The sequence below is a fragment of the Phalaenopsis equestris genome, unplaced genomic scaffold (genome assembly GCF_001263595.1).
Source record: "Phalaenopsis equestris unplaced genomic scaffold, ASM126359v1 Scaffold000347, whole genome shotgun sequence".
Classification (NCBI taxonomy): Eukaryota; Viridiplantae; Streptophyta; class Magnoliopsida; order Asparagales; family Orchidaceae; genus Phalaenopsis; species Phalaenopsis equestris.
The window spans coordinates 1,359,388-1,372,966 of record NW_018164789.1 but is presented as its reverse complement, the minus strand read 5'-3'; the positions used below and the strand labels follow the sequence as shown (position 1 = coordinate 1,372,966).

The 13,579-nt window shown below is 36.3% G+C and overlaps 1 protein-coding gene across 4 annotated transcripts in view; it reads left to right on the top strand.

Moving 5' to 3' along the window:
• Positions 1–13,579, top strand: part of LOC110026023 — a 30,335-nt gene that overhangs the window by 11,895 nt on the left and 4,861 nt on the right. For all 4 annotated transcript variants that reach the window (XM_020726770.1, XM_020726768.1, XM_020726771.1 and 1 more), the window contains one exon: positions 1,984–2,814. In XM_020726770.1, the coding sequence (XP_020582429.1) occupies positions 1,984–2,814 (831 nt within the window). The remainder of the gene's footprint in view (positions 1–1,983; positions 2,815–13,579) is intronic.

The following is a 13,579-nucleotide window of genomic DNA, read 5'->3' as shown; positions in this document are numbered from 1 at the left end:
ATTCTATGTGCAAGCTACAAGTTTCACCACATATCTTTCTCTAAGGGAGGAAGGGATACCTTGCTTGAATTTTTTTTAAGAGAAGAACGAGAAAAAAACATCACCCCAAGAATACCAAGCCACTTAAGAAGAAACAACCAGGAAATCCAAAAAAGGAAAATGACAGCACTTCCCCCTTCCTTTTCAATTTTCGGCCAGCCAAGGAAGAGCAAGAAAGGGGGGCTCGGCAGCGATCCGAGGCAACCAAAGTGGGTCAAATGGAGATCCGGCAACACTCTTCTTCCTAAAAGCCTCAGAAATGACATCCTGCGAATGTCTTCGAACCGCGAAACAGAGAAAATATTTTTTATAACAGCAGAAACAAATTCAAGCTTTCTTCCTTCAAGAACTCTCCCTTTCCCTTTCAAAATTTTTCAACAACCCCCAAGCCACAGAGGATGGGAAGAAAAGGTAAGAATGAAATTAGAAGAGATTTTGACAACACCTCCCAACTCTCAAAAATTTCGGCCAACCCTCAACCTTCCCCCAACTGGGGTTCTATAGCAAAGAAAGGAGAAAGGAGAAGCCACCTACCAACCTCCCTGGTAGCCGAATCAGGTAAAGGAAGAGAAGAAATGCATTTAGAGCGGAGGAAATGCGGCCTAGGGCAGAGGAAGAGCCGGCCAGGTGGAACATCGCAGTTGGGGGACCGCTCGGTCGAGCAGAGCTCGAAGAGACGAGCCGCGTGCGTGAATGGCAGAGCAATGCCGCGTGTGAGGGAAGAAATTTGACCGATCCCTGTCTAGAAGAGGAGTCGCGGGAGTTAGGGCAGGCCCGAGCTGCTCTCGGTCGAAGAAGGGAAAGAAGAAAAGAAAAAAAAATGCTTGAATAGAGTTTAGGTTTTATAAATATTATATAATAAGAAATATACATATGAAAATATTTAATTTTTAAAGTAAAAAAAAATTTATAAGTATGAAAATATTTAATTTTTAAAGTAAAAATTTGATTTGCACATTTTAATTCGTGTGAAATCATTGCAAATTGGATGTTCCTTTTAGGTAATTTTGATGCTCCGGACGCATTGACGCGATTTGTTTCGCCGTCGAAAATCGTTCTGACGAATTCATCGATTTGCGTGCCAATTTTCTTGTGTCGAAAGTATGGCAATATGGGTGTCCTTTCCTACCAAAATTGGTATCCCGGACGCGTTGGCGCAGTCCATTTTGTCGTTGGAGGTCATTTGGAGATGTTCACATTTTCACCCGTCCCTTGGGCTTAATTGAAGTCCGATTTCGTGCAATTCTGTGAACTTTTGGCCGTTGATGTGTGTATGTGACGAAAAAGAGTCGTGACGATGTCTTCCTAAGGCTTGAAGTTCTATTTGGAACATTTCCCTTGAATCTTCGCAAAATAACCCATAACCGCTCCTTCATAAGACGATGGTCTTGTGCCAAAGATGCTAGACATCAAAGGAAAATTTGAATTGGCTAGAGTTTTCTAAAAGGGTGAGTCTCAATTCTAGTTTTCTAAGGCGGTCAATAAGAACTCCTAGAACTAGATCCTAGGCTCTAAGGAGGAGAAGAGAATACCTCACAAAAATGAGGTCAACAGTTCTTAGAACATTTTTGGCTTTATTTGGATTGAAGGTTGATGAACGGAATGAAATAACATATGTGAATTCGTTGTTTCTTTATGAATCTGCAGCCACTTCCTTGAGATTTAAATCCTCTTTCATTCCATCACTCAAAATTTCCCGCATCCAAATAGCACCTTTTATGTAAAACCATATCGGGCCAATAGGGCACATTTTATTCTGCTTGTTATTATTCTCAGATTATATGAAAAATGTGCATGCTGAAACTATGAACTTCCTTCTACTGAAATAACTATTTATTCTCCTGTCTTTACGTTGTCCCTAATCCCTTATACTGTATAGATGTCAAGTTGCAAATAGATTTTTTTTTTTTATTTTATTTTTTTCCAAATTGATTTTTTGAACAGATGGATGCCGAGGCTCCTTTTATCCATTCAAGTATATATGATGCCTTTGCTAGAAACCAATCTACTGAAGCTTGCTCAGAAAACGGAAAGAAAGCAGTAAATGAAGTGTCTGAAGTATCTTGCTCTGAAAATTATTCAAGTTTGAAGCCTGATTTTTCTTTGCTGGAGGGAGAGATCTGTCTGGATAATTTCTCAGTCAGAGAGCTTCAAGAGGCTTTCAGAGCCACCTTTGGGAGGCATACTTCTATCGACGATAAATTGTGGCTTAAGCGACGCATTGCAATGGGATTAACAAACTCTTGTGATATTCCATCCACAAATTTCATTATCAAGGACAACAAAATAGTTCTCAGTGATGTGAAAGAAAAGATAGCAAGCGGCACTCAGAGCAACTTGTCTTCTCCTGTTTTTATGGCGATGAACGAATCCACTGATCCACTAAATGAGACTTTGGAGGAAACCTTGAATGATACATCCACCCATATTGAGAAGCAACAAGCATCATCTACACAGGAGCTTGATAAATCGCTCGAGAAATGCAATGAGGACAATTTCAATGCTCAAACGGTGCAATGTGGCACCAAAAGGATTAGAAGGCCTACAAAACGATACATTGAAGAGCATTCTGAAGTAGAGGTCATGCAATGTAGTGGAAGAATAGCTTCTTTGGGTAAAGATGATATAGATTACCGATACTCCCTTAAATCCAAGGTTAGGGCACCTTGTTTGGTTGATACCAGCCAAGGCTTATTTGGAGGATATGATGCCCGGATACCATGTGTTCTTAGGGTCAGAAGACGACCGCCTAGAAAGAATTTTTTGGCATTAGTGGTATGCATCATCATGTGTATTTTAACTCTATTTGAATGAATTTACTTATTTTATGAATTCACCATCTTCTTTTCATTTGTTTATCAAGGTTTTGTACATGGCAAAAAATCATCTGTTTTGTGCATTCATTTGTCATAGAACTTTGGCGTAAGTGCTTGTTACGTTAACTGGACTTTTTCAGGCTTTGATCATATGGCAATAGCTGTTCTTATATGCTCGCTAGCATGTTTTTTATTTGATTGAATTATTAACTACTGCCTATTTAAGTCTTCCTTGTTTCACCATAACTACATTCTTCTTATTTTATGAATTCACCATAACTTATTTTATGAATTCACCATCTTTTTTTCATTTGTTTATCAAGGTTTTGTACATGGCAACAAATCATCTGTTTTGTGCATTCATTTGTCATAGAACTTTGGCGTAAGTGCTTGTTACGTTAACTGGACTTTTTCAGGCTTTGATCATATGGCAATAGTTGTTCTTATATTCTCGCTAGCATGTTTTTTATTTGATTGAATTATTAACTACTGCCTATTTAAGTCTTCCTTGTTTCACCATAACTACATTCTGCATTTATTTCTTATATTACAAATGCTTAAGATAAAAATATATGCTAGTATCTCGGAACTTTAAATGTCTTTATGACTTAAGTCACATGCTTATGTTGATGTGAAGCATTTTTTTTTTTTTTTTAATTTCGATGAAGCATTACTCGGCTGAAATTCTAGTGGTCCAACACGAAGAAAGAAGAAATAATGATTGATAAAAAGGCCCCAACTTTTATAGTTCTTAACCTCATTTTGGTTTATAAAGAAACCTCCCTAAAAGTTTGTTTGCAGTGCAACATTCATTTTGAAGTTGCAATATATCATGAAATCAAGGTTTGAAATTGTGCAATTGGGTATATAGATATTTTCTTTCCAATTGTTTAAAATTCACAATTGGGTATTGACTAGGTGTAAGTCTCACTGTTTGAAAACTGAGCAAGTCAAAATAATGGGATAAAAATAATATATATATGTATCATAACTCATATCTATATTAAAAACAAACATTAATGTTCTAGCATGATAAAATTGACTAATTATGTTTGTATGATATTAAAATATACGTAGGCAAAATATCATGTAACAACTCGCACAAAAAAATATATATTCTAAACATCAACTGATTGAGTCATCAAATTAATATAAAACATGAAATGAAAGTAACATAAAATGACAATGACATAAGATAGTTTAGCATAACAAATATCTCCTTTTATTGTCCACCTAACATACTACCATGCATAGATCTAGGTAAAAACATAATAAATAATAAAAAACTAGACGAACAAAGGCGTCAGTGGTAGCAGTTGGTGGCGATGGCAACAAACAATTGACGGTGGCGATACTTGGAAGCTTGATTGTGGAGATGGGAGTTTTTGCATGTGAGAGTATTTATTCCGTTTGTATTCGAACTGTCTAATATATGGGGAAAAGTAACTAAGCATGGGATGTGCACGCTTCAATGAAAGATGCACCTTAATTGGGTGAGGAGAGCTCTTGCATGTGAGAGTACAACTTTGGTTTGCATTCAAACCGTCTAATATATGGGAAAAAAAGCTAAGTACGAGAGACGCACAACTTAGTGGACTTATGGTGAGGCGTCCCTCTCAAACAATGTGGGGCATATGCCTCGCCCAAGTTGCTCAGGGCGTACGCCTCATAGCATTTTTCTTCATAATTGCACTAAGTCACGCTTCAAATTGGGCAATTTTAAACAATTTTCTTTTTGTGAGATGAGGCTTGAACCTCTTAATTAAATGATTAAGTTAATGAAAAATATGAAATAATAAATATCATAATAATATCAAAGTAAGATATCAATATAAAATTGTCACAAGCATAAGTAAGATCACAAAAATAAGTCTCTCCCTAATATGGGATGTGTTCTTCACGCACGCGGAAGTTCGCGGTTTGGCTCTTAAGATCTCGTGGATATGGGATCCCCATGATCTCGTGGTTATGGAATTCCTACGATCCCGGATTGTTTCCTTGATTCCTTTTTTTCTGATTTAGTTTATTCTCTATTAGTGAGCTTTTATATATTTTGGGTTTTGGCTATTTAGAATTTCACTTTTGTTGATTTTAAGAATTTGAAAGACTTTTTTTTTAGATTTGTGCACTTTAGTGTGATTTTGCTTTTATATGTTTTGTGTTTTGGCTATTTAGAATTTAACTTTTGTTGATTTAAGAATTTGAAAGATTTTTTTCCTTAAGATTTGTGCACTTTAGTGTGATTCTGCTCTTTGGAGTGTTGTTTCTTCTTCCTTTTTTGAGTGGTGTATCTTTATCTTACTTGAGAATAAGTGGTGAAACCTCCTCGCCTCTTTAATGTCGCCGATTCAGAGTTCCCTTTGCTACTTTCATCTGGGATAGCCGCCAAACGACACTTATTTTCTTCTAAACACCGCCGACCTCACATTTTTTTGTTCTCTCACTATTCCAAAACTACCTCCCCTCTAAATTCACTTCCAAAATATGTTACAAGAACCTTAGAATGGTATCTTGAGTTGGAGTTTAAAAACTATATATATTTAGGGATTTGGCATTTCTATGCCTACCCAAAATTTCACATAACCTAAATCATCGACCAACCCAATATCCTAGCCATCCCTATCATAATTTCTAGCCTTAAACCTAAAATTTTCAAAGCCCAGATTTCCTAACTCTGCCAAAATTTCACCCCTATACTTACCACCAAAAATCATTCTTCAGTCCAACATTAATTTGCAATCCTACATCTATCTGAAGCCTGATCGAGTGGAAAAGTTGTCTCGCTGCCAACGAGGAAACCCTTAGTGTGATGTTCAAGAACTTATTATGGAGTCTGCAACTAAAAATTCTTTAACTATCTCATTTGAGAGGAGACAATCCAGTGAGTTTATTTATAGTCATAGTGGTGACTTGCTCAATCGAGAGATAGAAATGACTCCCTTCTACCAAAAAATTTCTAGTAACGAAAAAGTAATACCCCGACGGTTTGGTTTTTAATATCAGAGAAGAGTCCATGCTTTGGTTTAAATATTAACTTGTCAAATTTTTATGATCACATAAATCTCGACAAGTTCATTGAGTGACTTTAGACAGTGGAACATGTTTTTGAGTTTAAGTACGCCCCATCAGAAAAAAATGATAAAGTTAGCCATGATTAAGTTAAAGAAAAGTACATCTCTTTTGTGGGAGAAATTGCAACATCTTCGACAACAGAAGGAAAAAAATAAACTGACTCGATGGTCCAAGATGAAATGAGAGTTGCAGCACAAGCACCTACCAATTTAATACAAATAAAACATGTTTGTGAGACTACATCTCTTGCAACAACAAGATCTCTTAATAGAGGAGGACACAATTGAGTTCGAGCAACTTAGTTAAGCCCTAAGAGAGCACCATAGCTCGATATTTGAGAGGATTGGGATCGTATATTAACAATGTGGTATAATTGCAGTTATATTGGACTTTGCAAGATGTCTAGACCCTAAACGTTGTGGTTTTCGACCAAGTGGAAAGGGAAAGGGAGAGGAAGAGGGTGTGTGTGTGTGTGTGTGTGTGATTTTTGGCTAGAGGGAGAAGGAGAGGAAGAGGGTGAGTGTGTGGTTTTCGACCAAGTGAAAGGAAAGAAGAGCGTGAGTCTATGGTTTTTGGCCTTTGGAAGGAAGAGGATAAGCGAGTGAGTGCGTATGGTAGTTTTAAGCCAAGGGACAGAAGAAGAGAAAATGGTGAGTAGGTGTGGTGGCTTTTTTCAAAGGGAAAGAAGAAGAGAAAATGGTGAGTGTTTGATGGTTTACAACCAAGGAAAAGATGAGAAGGAGAGATTGAAATCACATTTTCAAAGAAAAGAACTTTAAATCCATGCTTGCAAAAAAACTCATACTTGATAAATTAAATGATAAAGAGAGGATTAGTGTCTGTCTTTCTTGCTTGAATGGAATCTTAAGAGGAATTATTGGAAGCTCCTTGATTTTGGTAGTGAGAAAAGGAGAGGTTGGGGAAGCTTTCGACCAAGTAAGGATGGGTAATAGGAAGAAAAGTGACGATGGGTATAGAGAATGAGGAGATGAGGGAGTAGTTATGGAAGTTACACCTGAGAGGAGAGGGAAATTTCAATTTTTTTTTATTGCGAGGCAAAAAGGGAGGGGGAATTTCGGCCAAGGAAGAGAGGGAGGATGATTAAACTTAGGATTTTGATCAAAAGGCCTATAAAATTCGCCCCAGGAAGAGGAAGAAGATGGGGGGAGATACGCGGCATAACTATGCCACTATTGACATAACTATGTCAGAAGTGGCATGCCTGGTGTAGCTACTCAACTCAAGATTTTTTTGGGTTTCAATTGCTATTGAGCTTCTCCCAAGCTTTGAAGCCATGTTTTGCATGAAACACCCATCAAGGAAGGATGGATGAATGTTTTGGCCAAATGAGTTGGTCAAAAGTGAGATCAATATTTGAACCGTCAATATGATGTGACTGAAGTCCAACATATATTGACATTAACCGAGACGACTAACTAAACCCAAGAAAGTGAGTCTCACTACTTGAGATCTGAATTTAAAATTTGAATTTTGAATTAAATTTTGATTGAGTTAGGTGATTGAAGATTGGAGTTCAAGATCTGTGAATTATGTTGGCTCTATCTGAAGAACCTGTCAGATTATTAGCAAATCTTCTTTGTCAGTTGGAAATTGGTACTACTTTACTTCATCATATTTTTCTGTATCTCCTATGCCATTGTCCATAGTATCCATTGTTCTTTGCCGAGTGAATGAAATCATTCTCCTATTTGGGCAATTGAACAGAGTGTTCCCAAAATAATGACACTTAAAATACTTTTTGGCTGGGACAAATTTGGGAGTGTTGATTCTCTCCACTATCTCCATTCTGGACTGGTTTCTTCTTGAGCAGGTTTTGCTTAGATGCTTCGCTAGTTGTACTCCCACTACTCAATCTGACCTTATGTTAAGGGTGGTGTGGACTTGATATACTGTGTTGTTTCTCTACCTTAAGTGCTAGGATTTGGGCATTGTGTAGAGACCAATACAACTTTAGTTGCAACACATTACTAGTAGATGACCGCAGTCGACCCAAATACTTTGCTATTGTGTTTCTTTGGTTCAATTAACTCGCATTTCAGCATGAGTTGAGCAAATTTCAATATGTACTTCTTTACAGAAGAATCTTTCTGACATAGATTATAAAGTTTTATGGATATATATTGATAATGCAAGAAATGATATGTGCACTGCATCTTCTTATTCATCTTAGACCGTGTGATTATTTCTCTTCTCTTGATGTCGTCAAAGATGCTACAGGTTCTCTTCAAATGTAATAGTGGACCCACGATTTTCTAAATGGAATATGCATGTCAACACCTCTCTTCAAGTTGGGTTGTGCACAACATACATCCCTAACTTGCTGCTAAGATCACTAAAGTGGTGTCGGGAAAGAACTCTGGTAAGAATGTTGACAATCTGATACTGAGTTGGAATATAACTTACCTGAAAAACTTCTCAATTGGTCTTCTTAGAGATGAAGTGCTGTCAATTTCTATATGTTTGGTTCGATCATGGAGTATCGAGTTCTTTGAAATACTTATGGTTGATTGAGCATCATGAACATCTTAATAGTGCTTTGGTTGTTCTTCTGAAGTTCCACCAGTAGTTTCTTTAGCCACATTCATTCACAAATTTCTAGGGTCATGGCACAATTCTCATATTCTACTCTGTTTTTTGCCACCACAACTTGCTTTTTTATTTCTCCAAATACCTCATACAAATGAATAGTAACCCGTGATAGATCTTCTATCAGTTCTCCGCCTAGTTAGCATTAATGTAGATTTCAGCTTCATAGGTCTCAATTTTTCCGAATATCAGTCCACGTCCTAAAGCTATCTTTAGGTTCTTCAAGATTTGAAAGATCACTTGTAAATAATCTTCATTTGGATCATTTATATGTTGGCTCTTTACACCCACCAAAAAAATAGTGTCAGGTTTTGTATGTGACAGATAAATAAGTTTTCTCATAAGTGTTTGATACATATCCTTTTCAACTGGGGTCTTATCCTCTCCTTTTGATGCTTGTCGTTTGGGATCCATAGGATTATCTATTGATTTGCATCTCGACATTCTTGTTTTCTTTAATATGTCAATGGCTTGTTTTTTTGGGATTTGACAATGCCTTCTTTGGATATAACTACTTCCATTTCCAGGAAGTATCTTAAAGCTCTAAGTTCTTTGATCTCAAACTTAGAAGCTATTATTTTTTTTATTGTTTCAAGTTCACTAATGTTATTGTCTGTAAGAATAATATCATCTACATATACAATAAAGATAACCTTCATACATTCTTAATTTGATTTCACAAATAAAGTGTGATCAGCCTAACACTGATAGTACTCATTGGCAAGATTAGTCTTGGTGAATATTTTAAATCATGATTTGCTAGATTGTTTCAACCCATATAATAATTTCTTTAGTTTGCACATCAACTGATTTTTTGTGCAGTTCTTTAAATACTGATGGTATCTCCATACACTTCTTTCTTAAGGTTCCCATTAAGAAATATATTTTTAATATCTAGCAGCTATAATGAACTGTCCAGGTTGATTATCAATGTTAGTAATACTCTTTTTGTGTTGAGTTTCGTCACTAGTGCAATTGTCTCCTGGTAGTTGTTCCTATAAGATTGGGTGAACCCTTTTTATACAAGTCTAGCCTTGAATTTTTCTATGTTCTCATCTGCTTAGTAATTGACAGTGAGTACCCATTTGTACCCTACAGCTCTTCTTCCACGGCCTTTTTTTCAAGCAAGAACATATAAGACTTCTTAGATTGATTTTGAGACTTGTACATTATTCAAGTTTTGAACAAAAAATTTGTAAGAGGATGGTAAATTTTTCATGTCACAAATTCTTCTATCAAGTATTTTGTGCATTCTTGTTCTCCTTCCTCTTGGTGTTCATGATGTGCTGATCCAACCTCTGTGTGAATACTTAAGATGTGAAGTCGGTTCTGGTGATTTGCATTCTTAATTTTGCATATTGTCACTTACATGCTCACTGGGTTCTTTCTTTCTGGGTACAAACAGAGTACTTGGCTCTTGGTGGGAGTTGTGAAAGGGTTTAGTGGAGTAATAAGTTCATTTTTCAGGTTACGGTAGTGGGGACAATAAGGGGTGCATTAGAGATGCAAGGAAAATGAGTTTGAGGTTCCGCCCTACATGTTAAATTTGGGGTAATATGGTTGGTTTTCAAAGAAGGTGTCATTAGTATGGCTATAAAATTTTTGTATTTCTGGAGAGTAGTATTTATACTTTTTTTTATTTGAAGAATATCCCACAAATATGCATTTGACTGACCTGAGATCAAGTTTGGTCTATTTAGATTGATGTAGATGAACAAATGCGATGCAACCAAAAATTTAGATACAAAATTTCTTGGTTTTAGGCAAATGATTGAATATGTGGGCATGATTTTATGCGGGGGTTGAGAATTCAGTTAAAATTTAGCACTTTGTTGAGCGTCATATTTATGAGATGGGTGGATGTGAGAATTACATCCCCCATAAGTGTTTGGATACATTTTTAGTGAATAGAATTGATCGGGCTACTTCGAGGAGTTGTTTGTTCTTTCTCTCAGCATCTTTTTTTGTTGGGGTGTGTTAATACAAGAGCTTATATAAATGATGTCATTTTTAGATAGCTAAGGGCTAAGAGTGGAGTTATAGTAATCTTTTGTATTATCAGTTTTGAAATTTTGAATTTTGATCAGCAATTATGTGAGTATCATATTGTTGAAGGTTTTAAATATGCTAGTAGTTTCATATTTTTTTTTCATGAGAAAGATCCATGTAGATCTTGTGTGGCGATTAATGAAGGTGATAAATCACAGTCCCGTTTGTATATTCACTATTAATAATAAAGAAGGAAAGTGTTGTTTTATATTTCAGGCTTGGGTATACTTGTCGAGTATGTTTAACCAGTTGACAAGTTTCACACTGATACGAACTAAGACTATTTATTGATAAATAAATAGTGATATAATTTTTCAATTAAATAAAAGTTAAGAAGCTCAAGGCAAAAATGCCATGACATAACTTGACTCTCATGATAAATAGTTTTAGATACATGACTTAACTCAAGTGATCGTGAATAATAGGATAGTCCTTTTGAAGTGGGAGTCATAGTGAGCAGATAGAGTCAATGATACATATCAACACTGCCAATCACTTTCGTCGAGTTTATCACCTGAAATTCACACAAATTATGGTAGAATTTAGTAACACAATTCATCTTAAGAGTGAGTTTACTGATGGGCAGGAAGTCTAGGTACATAGAACATAGATTGAAAAATAAGATAATTTGTTAGTTTAACACTCCCTTTTCCTTCCACAGATGGGAGGGAGTCATTTGCGGTTCTAACTACAATATTGTGTTTGCAAGAATGGAATGATTAAAAAATAATGATATCATCTGTTATGTGATCAGATGCTCCTGAGTACACTATTCAAGGTCGATCCTTCCTATTGAAATTAGCAAGAGCAGCTGGAAGACTATCTTGTTGTGCTAGAATGTTGGTAGAAGACCAACAAAATTGTCCCAAAAGCCTTTGGAGAGCTTCATGTTGTTCCTTTCTTAATGGACTATGTTCATAAGGCTTGTCTTCCCTTGATGTTGTGTTTGTTTGATTTTTTCCATTACCTTTGACTTTGTGAGTTTCAAATATGCAGGTTTTCCATAGGTTTCCAACACTCTTTTTCAGAAGACCAAGCTTTTTGCAATGTTAACACCATGGTCTATTCCTTTTTGAATTGTTGTCCTGTGATCATTTGTGAGTTTATAAAGTCGAGTTATCAACATTTGATGTAATGAGACTACTTGTCATTATGAGTTTTTTTCTGCTCTCTTCCTTTCGTTCTTCAACAAAGGCTATGAATTGAGGGAAGATGTTTGATTCGCATGATCTTTCCTCTTAACTTTATCAAGTTTTTTGTTGATTTCTAGAAGGAATTTGATAGTTCTCTTTTGTTCAACAATGATTTTATAAAGGGTAAAATTTTGAGCATATTTATGTGTATGTTTCATGCATATCTAGTTAGAGCCAATTTTGTGTAATATTCAACTCATCATGTCGCAGGTCATTTATTTTGATTTCAATGGCAAACAATTTAGAGGTGTTGCAACACTTGAATAAGTTTGCCTTGTGGCATCTCAACTTTCTTTTGCCATTTTATATAGATTGAAGTTTTATGTAATTTTCGCGGTCATAGAGTTGACAAGCCATGGCATGATCATGTGTTTTTCAATCTTCTGTCTTATGTTTAGGATCAATAACCTCTAGTGCAGATTTTCTTCGACGAGATAATCATCTTTTCCTTTATCACATTTGTACATGAACACAGATTGAGACTATTAGAAGAATTGTTGTCATGTAATTTGTGATGGGTGATGTAGAAATAGTTTCAAATGCTGTAGAACGAGACATCTTAGGTTCAGCTTCATATGTTTGTTTTTGGTTATTTTATATTTAGAGTCGTCAGCTCATCTAATCGTCGTCTTTGGATTCTCTTTTTCAAAGAGCTCTCATAATTAAATCGTCGAAACAATTCGTAGATTTGGAAGGATCGAAAAATGGGGAAATAAGATGAAAGCTAGGAAAATACTTTTTTTTTTTTAAAAAGAATCATAGAGAGCTTATGTGAGATAAACCTCGTGCGATAAGTCAAGATTGTATGTCCAAACATGATCAAATCGAGACACTTTAGACCGAGTATCCACAAAAGTATACCTAAATAGGCGTATCTCTTTGATTAATTACATCTTGTAGAATGCCCAAGAATACTATTAATTAAAGAGATCCTGTTTACATTCAAGTGATGATTAAAGGGGTGTGTCAAAGGGTTGCTATCTCACAAGAACATGTCTGTGCTTTCAAAGCTCACGTCGAGCTATACGGACAGAGAGTGAGTCTCTCATGGTACCATATGGTGGCTTATCGGCAAACAAGGCTTATGAAATAACCAAGTCGTCTTATAGGGCCCACATTATGCTTTTAGACCTAATCAGGCCATCAGGGTAGAGAGTGAATCACCGTAGCCCAAACAGGCGGCGGTCTGTCCGTAATTGGGGTCTACGAGACGACATCAACGAGGTGTCAAATGCATGACAAGTCTTGAAGGGGATATATCAATAGAATTGTAAATGAATCCTAATCATATAGAGATAGTCGGGTCAGGATACTATGAATTCGTCATCCCAAACTATTAGGACCCAGGTCTAGCTGATTGTAAATGTAATCAACTCAGCATAACCATAGATCTTTTGTCAGCAATCTATGAATTGTGTCGTCCAACGGAATCCCGACAGTCCTAAGGTCAATAAAAAGAAACTCTAAGTCCTCTGACCCTCTATAGGTAGAGTATATATAGATGAGACCTATACCCGCATATATCAAGAGGAAGGCACTGGATTGGAAAGAAAAGAGAGGTACGACTACAGAGCCGAGATGCTCTCACAAAAGACTTATATCCCGTATGAGTTAGGGAAGTCCCTAACACCCTAAGCGTGCCTGGCAACCTTCTAAATAGAAATCTTATGCTTGGCCATATAGGTTGGAGAAGCATGAGGGCTTTTCCTCAAGACATGCAAAATGATGCAGTTATCTATACAAGTCCTAATGTAGAGGTTCTAATAGGGATGACTGAGATATGTTCATGCTATGCAAGTCGTT